Consider the following 15079-nt stretch of genomic DNA (forward strand, 5'->3'; position numbering starts at 1 on the left):
ACAAAGAGGATTAATGAGGGCAGTGGTAGGCATGATCTATATGGACTTCAGTAAGGCATTCAACAAGGTTCCTCAAGGGAGGCTGGTTAGCAAGGTTAGATTTCATGGAATACAAAGAGAAGTAACTATTTGGATACAGAACTGGCTCGAAGGTAGAAGACAGAGGGTGATAGCGGAGTATTGCTTTTCAGATTGGAAGCCTATGACCAGTGGTGGGCCACAATGATCGGTACTGAGTCCGCTGCTTTTCGTCATTTATATAAATGATTTGGATGTGAAAATTGGAGGCACGGTTGGTATGTTTGCAGAGGACACCAAAATCGGAAGTGCAGTGGACAGCTTAGATTAGATTAGATTAGATTACTTACAGTATGGAAACAGGCCCTTCGGCCCAACAAGTCCACACCGACCCGCAACCCACCCACACCCCTACATTTACCCTTTACCTAACACTACGGGCAATTTAGCATGGCTAATTCACCTGACCCGCACATCTTTGGATTGTGGGAGGAAACCGGAGCACCCGGAGGAAACCCACGCAGACACAGGGAGAATGTGCAAACTCCACACAGTCAGTCGCCTGAGGCGGGAATTGAACCCGGGTCTCTGGCGCTGTGAGGCAGTAGTGCTGACCACTGTGCCACCGTGCCGCCCACTAAGCAAAGAAGGTTACCTCAGAATACAATGGGATCTTGATCAGATGGGCCAATGGGCTGAAGAGTGGCAGATGGAGTTTAATTTAGATTTATGTGAGGGCTGCATTTTGGAAAAACAAATCAGAGCGGGTCTTATACACTTAATGGGAAGATCCTGGGGAGTGTTGCTGAACAAAGAGACCTTGGGGTGCAGCTTCATAGTTCCTTCAAAGTAGAATCGTAGATAGAAAGGATAGTGATGATGATGTTTGGTATGCTTTAGTTTACTGGTCAGAGCATTGAGTATAGGAGTTGGGAAGTCACGTTGCAGCTAGGCCACTTTTTGAATTCTGGTGTGCAATTCTGGTCTCCTTCCTATTGGTAGGATGTTGTGAAACTTGAAAGAGTTCAGAAAAGATTTACAAGGATGATACCAGGGTTTTATCTAGAAGGAGAGGCTGAATAGGCTGGGGCTGTTTTCCCTGGAGCACCAGAGGCTGAGGGTGACTTTATAGAGGTTTACAAAATCATGAGGGGCATGGATAGGGTAAATAGACAAAGTATTTTCCCTGAGGTGGGGACAGTCCAGAACTAGAAGCCTTAAGTTTAGGGTGAGAGAGGAAAGATATAAAAGGGACCTAAGGGCCAACTTTTTCACACCCTTGCTGCATGTATGGAATGAACTGCCAGAGGAAGTGGTGGAGGCTGATATAATTATAACATTTAAAAGGATCTGGAAGGTTATAGGAGAAGGAGGGGTTTAGAAGAATATGGGGCAATGCTAGCAAATGGGACTAGATGAGGTTAGGTTAGCTAGTCGCCATGGACAAGTTAGACTGAAGGGTCCGATTCCAAGCTGTACATCTCTCGGACTCTATTGACAAAAAGACAGCTTTCATAGTCAGTATACCTAAGCATTGCACATCCAACCAAGTTTTGTTTTTACACGTAGTCACTGTTTAATACAGGAAACGTTATGGCAGAATTTGCATGCAGCCAGCTCCCAGAGGTAGAAACATGATAGTTGTCAGATTATTGTTTTAGGTAGAGAGTTAAGACTAGATTAGATTAGATTACTTATAGAGTGGAAACAGGCCCTTCAGCCCAACAAGCCCAAACCGACCCTCCAAAGATCAACCCACCCAGACCCACTCCCCTACATTTATTTACTCCTTCACCTAACACTATGGGCAATTTAGCATGGCCAATTCACCTAACCTGCACATTTTTGGACTGTGGGATGAAACTGGAGCACCCGGAGGAAACCAACGCAGACTCGGGAAAAATGTGCAAACTCCACACAGACAGTTGCCTGAGGTGGGAATTGAACCCAGGTCTCTGGCGCTGTGTGCTAACCACTGTGCCACTATGCCGTGTAATTACCAGGACACCAGAAAGAACTCCTCTGTCGTTCTTCAAAATGGTAGACGAACAAGAGGCTGGAAGAACACAGCAAGCCAGGCAGCATCAGGTGGTGGAGAAGTCAACGTTTCTAGTGTAACCCTTCTTTTGGTGACTTCTGTACATCCTGATGCTGCCTGGCTTACTGTGTTCTTCCAGCCTTCTTCTTGTCTTCCTTAAATTCCACCATCTGAAGTTTTTTTTTGTCTTCTTCAAAATAGTGGATGGGATATTTTATTTCTGTCAGTAAGAGCAGACACGGCCTCAATTTAATTTCTTACTCAAGATGATTGCTGAAAGAGGGCAGCACTCCTCAATCTTCTACAAAGGGTCAACCTTTATGTTGTGAGCACATTCCCAGAGACAGACGTAAACACAAGTGGGAGTACTGCCAAGTCAGACTTACCATTGTGCATACTGGCAACATCTAATCTCAAAACTAATACTAAAAGGAATTGAACACAAAAATGCATTTTTTTCATTTTATACTCGTTCATAGGCTATGGACAACGCTGGATACACTTCATGTATGTTGTCCAACTCCAGTTGTGCAGCCATTAGTTACTGTTCCGCTGCACTCAAAATTCAGAGAAGGCTGGCTTTTATGGATATCAAAACAAAATGTTTAAAAATATCCAACAATCAAAGTAATAAACAATGTCCAGCAAACTCGGAATAAATCCTAACAAATACAACACACAGACAGGATAGTGAAAATTTATGGAACGTGGCAGGAACAAAACAAGTGGAAAGCTTATGGAAATTAACAAATAAGCAACAATATTAAAAAAAAGTCAAAAACCATTATTTTGCAGATTACCCAGGTATAGAAAAAGGATTACAGGAAAGCCTCCCATGTAACAATGCTTTCTGGAACATGACATTACAGAAGATAATATGCAAATGTTTTCTCATGTTTTATTGTTTTACAGAAGCTCAAACAAACATTTAACAACATTTTATTGACACCAAAAAAAACAGCATGAAACACAAGTGAATCAATATACGCTCCTGGAAACAGGGACAGCATAATTCTCTGGCTGTACTCCAACTCAAACTCAGCATGCACAAATAATGTTCTGTGTGTAGCATTGCATGGCACTGTCCCAGATAAGTAGTGTCATGAAGAGATTTGCAATAGGCATAGCCAGCAAGATTAGCAACACTGATGCTTAGCACATGTTAATGAAAAGATTGATTATAAGATAAAATGTGAAATCATCTGCAGTTGATAGCCTTCAACAACAGCTTTCATTTTGCTAAAAGTTGCCCCGCCTGGCTTCACAGAGACAAATATGAAACAAAATTTGGAACTGAGTCATATAAAAGGAGATAAGCAAGTGCTAAGGAACATTGTTTAAAAAAAAGAGAAAAGGAGTAGAAAGATTAATTAGGGGAAAGGGAATTTCAGAGTTTTGACAACTAAAAGCATGGCCACCAACAGTGGGATGATTATAATTCAGAACGCTAATGGAGGAACAAAATTTCAAGGGGTTGTGCGACTGGAAGATGATTAAGCCAAAGAGAAATGTAGCCACTGTAGGATTTGAAAGTGAAGATGAATTTTTTTAAAACCCAAGCTTGAATGCTTCAGGGGATGAGAATGCTGCTTCATTTGTTTGTCATATTAAAATGTACAACTACTAAACAAAGGGCAATCAAATGCAGAACCAACAGTCTCAATGAAAAGGTGATGTATGAATGTTTTACTCAAATAACAATTCTCATTAGAAGGATTTGGGGTCACTGTGACAATTCTTCTGACCTGTTGCCTTCATTCCATTCTTCTCCTGTTTTCTAATTTCTTTGCTAAGAAGGCAGAAGGAGAGAAGCTCCCAAACCTCAAAAAAAAATCAGCTAGAATAGCTTTATGTTAACCCTTCCCTGGTTTTGCCTTTCTTCTTGCAAAGAAAGTTCCTTGCTATCTTTTTCCACTTATTACCTTTCAAAGAATCACTCGCTCATGAAAAAAATGCAGGCTTGGGCCCACAGTTTATCATATTACATGGAGTTCACAAGTATACTGTGGTACGTTTAGAAGGTGATAGTTGTCATCTTAATATTCTTCTCCATGCACCACTAAGATTTTCATACAAATCTGCCAATTGCACACAACACAAAATTCGCGTGCGACGGTTGCCCATTGTTTAGAATGAGAACAGTTCAAACAATGAGAGTGAAACACTTGCACTTGTCATGAAGGAAAAATACTGAGCAAATCACATCAACGCTTTTAATTGTGAAAGGAAAAGTGAATTACAAATTAAAATATTTTATTTCTTTCTTTCCCCAAATAAAATGCCAGAGTCAACCATACCACCCCAAAAGGCGATAGTGACAATTGATTCAAAAAAGTTTCCCCTCACTACTTCTAACTCTCCAGTTGAAAATGCTACTAAAATTAGGCCTATCCCTCCAACTTGTAGTACAATATACAGTTGTTATACAATTATATAACACATTGTAAAGTTCTTACATGGCTCCTTTGAAAGCTGCTATTGCCTCAAAACTATTTTGATATTCAGGCTTTGATAACAAGAAAAAGTAATTTGGGCATGTAGGTTATATCAAATAAATTAGGAACAGTACTAGAAACAGGAACAGATTATGTGGGCCCTGAAGCCTGCTCTGCCATTCAAGATGATCATGACTGATTCAATAGCGACCTCAGCTCCACTCTCCTGCCTACCCACAATACACTGACTCCCTTGTTAGTCATACTCGACAGCTCGCATACTGAAAGGTTCCTTCCAAGGTTAGTCAAAGGCAATTGGAGATTGATGAAGGGCCTTTGCCCAAAACATTGATTTTTCTGATCCTCAGATGCTGCCTGACCTGCTGTGCTTTTCCAGCACCACTCTAATCTGGGCAATTGGAGATTGCCTATCACTGTAAAAAAGTTTGTTTCTCATAAATTATGCCCAGTTACCCAACTTAGCTCCCCCATGTCTCACCTTATTCTTTCAATGAGGTTCTTACCTTTTTGTTGCTATCAATGGACCTGTTTGATAATCTTGTAGGCTCGCCACTGCTCAGGACTACTTGCGGTTTCCATACTTCACCATTATCCTTGGTCTTATCTGGTGGGAGGCTCTGGCCATAGTCCTCTGTACTAGCGAGCCGTTGATTATGCAGGTATTCATCGGTCTCCTTATCCACTACCAGCAGTCTTGTCTCATTCTCCACTGCCTTGATCCTCTGTACAACCTAATGAAGACAGGGGGTCACAGCCTTTCAATAAATGCACACTGATTACAACAAGCATTCTATGTTAAACAGCAAGTCTCAACATCAAAACCTTTAAAAGAAAACAAGAAACTCATCAGCAATTCTAAATCAATGCAATTCTTGAGGCTTCTACTCATATCAAAGCATTGGCCCAAAAAGTTTTACTGACTGCGAAAACTCTACGGAAGTTGCATTAGCAGGAATTGTTTAATTTGAAGCAGAACTAAATGAATGGCTGGATCAAATTTCAGTGTTAGCTGTGAAATTCAGTAACTCCTCCTAACATGCACCTTGCAATTATAGACATTAAAAAGGAACAAGTACAGAAGCAGACCGCATGGCACCTCAGAGGCCTGTTCTAACTCCATTCCATTTTTCTACACTAGCCCTGCATCCCTCTCCCCTCGCATAAGGCATGGTAACCCTGAGGTCAGACCACCAGCCTGTCTAATGAGAGAGCAGACTGATGGACCGGAAGGACTATGACGACTTTACCTTTTGAACATCCCAAAATTATAATCTCTCTGTCTTGAAGACCCTCCCTCATTAACTGAGCACTCGGAGCTCTCTGCTATGAAGAGGAATCCCAAAGATTCAGAACTGAGTTTAAAAAAAAGCTTCTCTTTGGGTCTCTAGCATTTCTTTGTTCCCCATTTACAACTTCTCCTGCCTCTAACATTGTTCTGTGTAACCCTATTCAAAAAAATGACAGAGCGTGAACACCCTTTTATTCAAAAAGTGGTAATTACTTGTAACGTGACCAAGTTGCTCCTATAGAGATCGGTGAACAGCGCAGTACTTTCCTGGCATTTTTATGCTATAATACTGTCAAATATTTGAACTTTTAAATAGTCAGCCAGAAAACAAGAATCACGTGACCAAGTGTCTCCTGTACAAGCGCCCTATTCAATAAAGTCCCTTCACAAGAGGCAGACTACTGTAATATTACTAAACAGTTTAAAAATAAACACAATGCAGTCCTAATCCATCCCCTCCCCGCCCCAATATCGACAATAAATTCAGGCATTTTATAATCCATTATGGCTAGGTTAGAGCTCATGCATCTTGATAATGTCCCATAAGTAACTGGGTGAAATAAACTCATGGGCGCTCTTTGAGTTCTCTGATAAATTGAAAGCTGACACTAACATGCAAAAAAAGAAGAGCATTTGTACCATTTGGGATTGGCATCATATGAGAGGTCACTTCTTATAGCTGCCTCCAGACCTTTTCCTAAAATAAAATGTTTCTCCAGCACTATAACGTGACGAGTGTAATTGATGAGTAGTCACACCAACATTTAAATTAGCAGATTGCACTGATACATTCCTCAAGTTTTGACTGGGATCTCATGCGAAGCCATAAGGGCTCAGTGTAAACGGCGTCCAGGCATCTATCGCCTCGATATCAACCTCTTTCTCTCCCAAAACAATCTTTATTTTGATCCCTCAAGGTCAGCACTGTTTTGCCTGCGTTTAAAACATTCAACTGGCATTCACTTACTGAAGCAAAACACAAGGGGCACACGCACAAAAAAATGAGAGCATTTCCCCCACCCCCACCCCCACCCCCTGCATTTTGCAGTGCACCCAGTGTTAAAACGTTTCCAATGACAAATCAATAAAAGGTGAGGGTAGGGGCTCCTTTGTAAAACTAGACGCAACAGCTTGGAGCCCCTTTGGGAGCCGGGGGTTCAGGCTGCAGTGGCTGGGACCAGTTTGATTGATGAGTGTGGAGCATCAATGATCAGCTCAGTGCTGCTGGACTCCATCCCCCCCCCTCACCCAACTCCTCTATCAGCATTCAGACGGTATCTAGCCCCCATGGCTGAGAGTTCACTGCGGGACCGATACTCGGCTTCGTGGCTGCATGCACTTTTTAAAAAAAAAACAAACAAACTTCGCACGCGATGAGTATTCCCAAATAATTTTTTTGGGGGGGGGGGGGAGGGTACCTGATGGTGCGTCTCCTTCTCCACATTCTCGCCGTTAACTTCGACCACCCGGTCCCCGGCGTGCAGACCCGATGCCTCCGCCGGTGAGCCGGGTTCCACTTTTCGGATGTACTGGCCGCTTTTGCCTTTCTCGCCGTGCAAGTGGAAACCGTAGCCGTTCTCCCCTTTTATCATATGACACAAGCGGGGCTTCAGGTGGTCTTTGGCCATCCTCCCGGTCCCCTCTTGCAATTTCAGGGTCACTCCCGTAGAAATAAAAACTTTTCCTCTTCTCCCCTCTATTCCCCTCTCCCCGCCTCGCCTTTGCGGTTATTCCCCAGTAGAGAGAGTGTGTGTTATGTGCTCTCACGCCCCCCCTCCGACGCTGTTGCACGCTCCCGGTCCGGCAATCCGCTCAGTCCCAGTGACAACTCCCCCAGCCTTGGAGTTAAATTTCCACCGGCAACGCCAAACGCAAGGGAAGCAGCCTCGGCTTCCACGCACCTCCCCTCAAAGTCTCCTCGCAAACTTCCAGCCTGCACACAACCAGAGAAAAAAATATCCTCTGGCTGTATGCAACCCACATAAAACAGCTTTTGTTTCCCTCCTTCTCGTTTGCATCAAAAAGTTGCCGAGCGAAACCACATTTTAAATAGAGCGAGCCCGACATAAAATGCTAATCGTCCCAAATGACAGCAGGACGCACCTCCCGAGTGCGGTGATGACACACTATAAACAATGACAATTGGGTCTCTTTTTCCCAAAGTTCAAGTTCTACAGCGGGCTCCCTCCATTTAGACTGACTGCCATCTACCGAAAGCCGGCGTGAACAACAACGTCTGAACCAGGCTGTCACATCACTGAGGAGAAAGTGAGGTCTGGAGATCAGAGCTTAAAAATGTGTTGCTGGAAAAGCGCAGCAGGTCAGGCAAGCATCCAAGGAGCAGGAGATTCGACGTTTCGGGCATAAGCCCTTTTTCAGGAATTCCTGATGAAGGGCTCTGGCCCGAAACGTCGATTCTCCTGTTCCTTGGTTGCTGCCTAACTTGCTGTGCTTTAACCAGCAACACATTTTCAGTTTATGCCCGAAACGTCGAATCTCCTGTTCCTTGGATGCTGCCTGACCTGCTGCGCTTTTCCAGCAACACATTTTCAGTTCACATCACTGACTCAAGATCAGAGTGGTGCTGGAAAAAAGCCCTTCATCAGGAATAGATAATGGGCATTTGCCCGAAACGTCGATTTTTCTGCTCCTGACCTGCTGTGCTTTTCCAGCACCGCTCTAATTCAGACTTGGGATTCCCAGCATCTGCAGTCCACGTTTTTAACCTGTCACATCACTGACTCAAGATTAAGTGGTGCTGGAAAAACACAACAGGTCAGGCAGCATCTGAAGAGCAGGAAAATGGACGTTTCAGGCGAGGCCTCATTCCTGATGAAAGGCTTTTGCCCGAAAGTCGATTTTCCTGCTCCTCGGATGCTACCTGACCTGCTGTGCTTTTCCAGCACCACTCTAATCTCCAGCGTCTGCAATACTCACTTCTGTCTACATCACTGACTCAACTGAGCCAGGCTTTCCAACCCCCATCTTTCACAAGTGATAGCAAGTGCTCTTGTAAATTAGTGTTCCCCCAACTCCTGGCTATTAAATTGGGCCAACCCCGGCACCCATTCTAATACTACCTCATGGACAGACCATTGCAGAGTTAGGCAGAGCTTTAAGATTCAATTTAAAGGGAATAGAGGGAAGAGGAGACTGAGGGTGCCAACCCTGCAGTATTGGTCTGAAGTGTCCTGTACAATCCCAGAGGAAAATTGCAGGGAGGTTGAAAACTGATTTCCTTTGATCGTTCCTCTTTAGCAGACATACAATATTGAAAATTTGGCAGAGAAAGTTACTTGGCTGATAACATCCAATTGAATAAAGGAGTTTTTTTTGCTTTATAATCAGACCTTAGATGGATTGGCTGACTAATGACTTGGGCTTGAGGGTAAGTCATGTGGAGAAATCTCCAGGAGAACGTTTGGCCTCTGTACAAAACCCTAAAAATAAGAAATCATAGAATTCCTACACTGTGGAAGCAAAACATTCCGCCCACCCCAAACCTCCAAAGAGCATCCCAAACCCACTGCTGCCGAATATTTTCCATGGCTAAACTACACATACCTGGATATATGGAGTAATTTTGTATGGCCAATCCACCTAACCTACACATCCCTGGATATATGGGGTAATTTAAATGACCAATCCACCCTGTGTGGGAGGAACCCACACAGATGCAGGGAGAGCGTATGAACTCCATAGAATCATCCAAGCCTGGAACCAAAACCAAGTCCCTGAGAGACTGCAGTGCTAACCACTGAGCCACCATGCAACCCCAGTGAAGATAAGCTGATAAACTTTAGGGAATGTATATGGGCTCCTAGTTTATGCTGTCCAGTGTATATAATGCTAAACATGCACTGATCATTGGTTATGCAGCAGCTGGACTATGTTAGAGGCTGTGCATGATCAGTGATAAGTGCAGCCTCTGTCACTTATGCAGTCTTATCTGTGCTTAGTGTCCTGGGGAAGGAGAATAAACAAGGAACCGTCGATGCTGGAAATTTGAAACAGAAACAGAAATTGCGGGAGAAATATGGCAGCTCTGGCAGCATCAGTAGAGAGAGAAACAGAGTTAACATTTTGAGTCCAATGACTGAAGAAGGGTCCCTGAACTCGATGCTGCTGGACCTGCAGTATTTCTCCAGCAATTTTTGTGTCCGTGGAGAAGGAGCTTGATATCCTCATAATTCAGGGACTAAAGTGACCCGTCAATACCAAAAATAGCATTCTCATTTAATTTATTTTGTTTACTTTGTCAGAGGTAGAGAATACAACTCATAATCTGGGATTTAAGCACAAAAATCAAGATTGCCATTCCAAAAGAGTATCTGTTAGATGAGGTGCAATCTTGCAGATGAAATGTTACTCAAAGCCCCATCTGTTTCCTCAGTTGAGATTGAAAGGTCTAATAGCTCTGGGGGTTATCACTGGTGTCATAATTGCCAATCATGCTCAACCCAACCTGTACTTGTTAGCCACAGAATACCATGTGTGATATTAATTGTGATTCTGCTCTTGGACAACATGTATTAAATAATCCAGAGTGTGCTAAGAACCCAACTCCAATTCAAGATTACCAGTTGGGCTCGCAGTGTGATGTGTTTACATGTACTAGAATCTACACATATTAATGCAAAAGTATTTATTTACTTGGACATTTACAAACAGTGCACCTTCTTCACTGGGGACAACAGAGTAATGGAGATTGCAAATTTTTCCTGGATTGCCCTGGCAACACCATGATTGATCGGAGTTTGTACCTGCCTTTTCTGAGAATTAATATTAGCAGTTTATTACTTATGCTGTATCTCCATGCCAACTGTGGCTCAGTCAATCAGCTGTATGCATTGTGGCTGGCAAGATTCTGACATTACACCAATGATCATATTTCAAAAATACTTCATTTGCAATATATGTGAGATGTCCGATGATGAGGTGCAAATATGTAAATGCAAGACAATGCAAATTCAAGATTTTCTCTTTATTTTACGTGATTGGGGCACTTTTGGAAAGTTGGTTCTTTTATTAAATTAACTTGATTGGCGTTAATGGCAGTGGGACAACCCAGTGTCACCTTAATTAGTAATGAAGTGAAGTAGAGTATGTGAGAACTGATGTTAATGTTTGATCCAGCCTCACCGCTGAAGCAATGGCATTGTGCTGATTCCCCCATTCAAGCACTTTATCATAGGTCACCTCCTGGGGAAGCAGTAGGGAATGGAAGCACAGCTGCAAGATCCTTTGGCTTTTGTGTCCAGCTTTCAAGATTGGGGTCTTGTGATGGCTGCCAGAAAGTCCCGACTACTTGTAAACATCCTTATTAAAGGAAGGGTGGGGGGTTAAAAACACTATGGGAAGGTGCTTCCTGTCCTCAGCCTGTTCCCACGCTTCCATCCGAGCTAAACTTTCTGATCAGTCAGAGTTCAGATGCAAACTTGACCGATGGAGTCTTTCTGTAGAAGACAGATGTTAGTGAAATGTACTCCTTGGGATAAATCTGCTATGTAAGTTTTGTTTTTGTCTGTATCTTCAGTGTGTCTGAAAAAACACAAAGACCATGAGTAGATTATTAATTCCAAAGGTACATACAATGTTTATAAATTACAATGGAAACTGCGGGTCATTAAAAAAATTGTATTTGGCTGTTAAGCACTTTGGACTATTTTGACATCATGAAAGGTGCTATGGAAATGCAAGTCTTTCAATCCAGTGACACGATATGAGTGCATTACAACCTGCTAGATTTGTTATTCGTCTTACAGACAGGAGTTACAATTTCAGCTATAGCTAACAACAGGGAAAACATTTTTTAAATTCTTACACGGGATGTGGGCATTTCTGACAATCCTAATTGCCCTTGCAAAAGTGGCGGTGAGCTTCTTCTTGATCCATATGTCTCTGGCTTATCTGTAGCAGTCTAGTACATTGGAGTGACTTTCTCAGCCATTTCATAGGGTAGTTAAGAGTCAACTACATTGATGTGGACATGGAATCACATGTTGAGCATTAATGAATCTAATGGGTTTTTATAAAAACTCAGTGGTTGTTTCATTGTCACCATTACTATGGCTAGCTTTAAAGTTTGGATTTTTAATTAGTTAATTTTATGTTCCACGCGCTGTAGCACTTACCTACAGTCTAGTGAGATGACCACTCTGACACTATCCTCCCAATATATATTGCTTATGTTAAAGGCACCATGTAAATATGTGTTAATGTTACTTATATTTGCAATCAAGTATATTAAAGGTAATGGTTTTCCATCATCATTAATAGCAGCCATTTGTCAATTTTTACACAGGAGTAGAACATTGGCTCACAAGTTTGACCATCTAACTTCACCAAAGATTACTATGATGCACACCTATATCTTATTAATTCTGAATTTTATTTGTTGTCAGGATTTTGGAAGATCATAAAAAATTCCAAGATCATGATTTTGGATTTGGCAACTTATCCGCCCTCTGTTAGTAATTTAATGGTCACTCCCAAGGTCTATTCTGAATTCTGAAAGTAAAGGAGAAGCTTGGCTGTGCTATAATAAGCTTACATTGTCTGACCTCAGTTAAATTGGATGTAAACATTTATGTATTTTTGGTACTGTGTATCATAGCAATTATTGCAAATCTGGCTGTGGGATATGCAAAATATGCAGCTTGACTACATATACTATTAACTGTAAAATATCTAATGTTAAAAAAAGCATCAACAGAAACGTAATAACTACTAATTTATTTTTTGACACATTTTTAGAGAGGGTTATCACTTGCACAAGTCCAAGAAAGTTATGGAGCCAAGCATATAATTTCACATCACTGGTATGCACAAGTTTCAGCTGCAGATATGTTTATTAAATGACTAGACTAGTGTGCAATTCAAACTTTATAATTGTAACTAGGAGATTTGTAGAACAGTATTAATTTTGTTTAAGTGGAATGTTAAGGTGTGTCATATTTTAAAATGGCTACTTAACATCCGGAATCTTTAGATTTTAAAGCAATTCCTTCCCGAGAGGACATTAGTGAACAGATGGATTATTCTCCAACAATAGACAACAATGGTCACCATCAGACTCTTAACTCCAGATTTTTATTGAATTCAAATTCCACACTCCACCATGGTAGGATTTAAATCAGGTCCCCAGAACATTTACCCGGGTCTCTGGATTAAGAGTCCAGCAATAATACCACTAGGTCATCACATCCATTTTATAGCATGCTGAGAGTTTGTAGCATATTTTGCTCCATATAAGCAATTTTTTGTTGTACTGAAAGCCAAGCATTAAATGTTAGTTGAAATAGCACCAATTATTGATGAGTGACATTGTTTCCAGGTTGAAAAGGAGCAAAAAAATCTTTTAAGATCTGTAATTTATAATATCTAGTATGAAAAAAAAACACTTGAACTTAAACAGTACCTTTTGTGACACCAGGATATCCACAAATGTTTTACAGTCAATGAAATGCTTTAAGAATGTATTTAGTCTTGTAACCACAGTTGCCAATCTGTGCACAACAAGCTCCCACATAAAGCAATAACATAAAAGTACCAGATAATTTGTTTTAGTGATGTGGTTGAGGGATAGATATTGACCAGGACATTCAAGATAACTGCTCTGCTCTTCCTCAGAATGGTGCAATGGAATATTTCAAGTCCACTTGTGGGAGCAGCTGAATCCCCAGTTTAACCGCTCATCCTGAAAAACAATATTCAGTAATCACCGAGGAAGATCTGCATGACAAGTATTTTAATTCAACCACAATATATTCTCAAAAGATTCTCCAAAGAACTGAAGAAATGTAATTGTTGTTTTGTCTGTCTGCTGTATTATCATGTGATGTGTTTCATTCCTCTTGTTCAAACTAAATACTGATCCATAAACTCTTCTAATGTTTGCACAGCACTCATCCATTTTGATGCTTGCAGCAATGCTACTCCAGACCAGATCCAGCATCATCTGCTTCCCTGTCAGATTAAATAAATTAGTAACACAAACATTATTTATTATACATAAGGAAGCAAAAGACAGGACAGCAGCACTGGAGTTCATGTGACACTGAAGCATATTAGCACCTTTATTCACACTTTTACTTGAGCAGGTGGTCCATTGTTGAGGTAATTTCCTTTCTTAAACTAATGTACACAGATGCCAAAGAAAATGCTAGTGGTGGATCTAGAATCTGTAAAGAGAGAAGGCAGGGCAAAGCACAATTCATATATATTCTCTTCGTCAAACTGTTTGAAGAAGGATCTGCAGCTTAAACAGTGCTCCAACATTTCTCCATGGAGTTATTCCATATTTTCAGCACTTCTGTTTTATTTAAGACTCTTGACATTTACAAATTTTCTCTTTTTATTCATGGTCTTGACTTACGCTAAATTTAAATCTAATTGTTTTACTTGTATCTATTTTTGACGATTATCTTTAAATAATTCATTTGCAATACCACTAATGTGACATACTAGGTGACTTCATTAATTAAAGTTGATAATATGTCTAAAAAAAGCTGCTCTTTACATTATAGGACATGATATTTTAAAATAAGTTTCATAAATTTAAAGTCTTGCTTCCAATTATTAGATTAGATTAGACTTACAGTGTGGAAACAGGCCCTTCGGTCCAACAAGTCCACACCGACCCGCCGAAGCGAAACCCACCCATACCCCTACATTACCCCTTACCTAACACTACGGGCAATTTAGCATGGCCAATTCACCTGACCCGCACATCTTTGGACTGTGGGAGGAAACCGGAGCACCCGGAGGAAACCCACGCAGACACGGGGAGAACGTGCAAACTCCACACAGTCAGTCGCCTGAGTCGGGAATTGAACCCGGGTCTTCAGGCGCTGTGAGGCAGCAGTGCTAACCACTGTGCCACCGTGCCGCCCACTAATTATGTGTCCTTAGGATGAATATTGCTACATTGCAAGCTTTATCATCTTAACAAAGACCTGTATGTCTATCAGTGCACTTAAGTAGAAAACTGTTAACTTAATTAGTGGTCTATCATGATTGATTATAAATGATTTTGTGTGCATCAAGGCTGTTAGAAGTTATGGAGTCAAAATGGGTAGATAGAGGTGCAGATCAGCAATGATTTAATAAGCTATATACACATTGAAAGGCTAGGGCCCGAGTATTGTTCCTTGTGTACCCCACTCAAAGTGACAATGACCCATTTATTCCTAAACTCAGTTTTCTGTCTGTTTGTCAATCCTTAATTCATACCAATACCAGTACATTACCTTCTTTATTATATGCTTTCATTATTCT

The 15079-nt window shown here is 41.3% G+C and overlaps 1 protein-coding gene across 3 annotated transcripts in view; it reads right to left on the reverse strand.

Annotated features, from left to right (window-relative positions):
* LOC132825368 (Na(+)/H(+) exchange regulatory cofactor NHE-RF2) overlaps positions 1-7902 on the reverse strand; it is a 127987-nt gene extending 120085 nt beyond the window's left edge. For 2 of the 3 annotated variants that reach the window (XM_060840553.1, XM_060840552.1), the window contains exons 1-2: positions 7219-7902; positions 5016-5243 (exon numbers count right to left, since the gene is read on the reverse strand). In XM_060840553.1, coding sequence (XP_060696536.1) covers positions 5016-5243; positions 7219-7428 — 438 coding nt within the window. In that variant the 5' untranslated portion in view covers positions 7429-7902. Of the gene's footprint in view, positions 1-5015; positions 5244-6439; positions 6522-7218 lie in introns of those variants that run through there. The other variant, XM_060840554.1, reaches the window with a different exon arrangement.
* Between the last annotated feature and the right edge of the window lie 7177 nt (positions 7903-15079).

This window comes from Hemiscyllium ocellatum, chromosome 20 (genome assembly GCF_020745735.1).
Source record: "Hemiscyllium ocellatum isolate sHemOce1 chromosome 20, sHemOce1.pat.X.cur, whole genome shotgun sequence".
Classification (NCBI taxonomy): Eukaryota; Metazoa; Chordata; class Chondrichthyes; order Orectolobiformes; family Hemiscylliidae; genus Hemiscyllium; species Hemiscyllium ocellatum.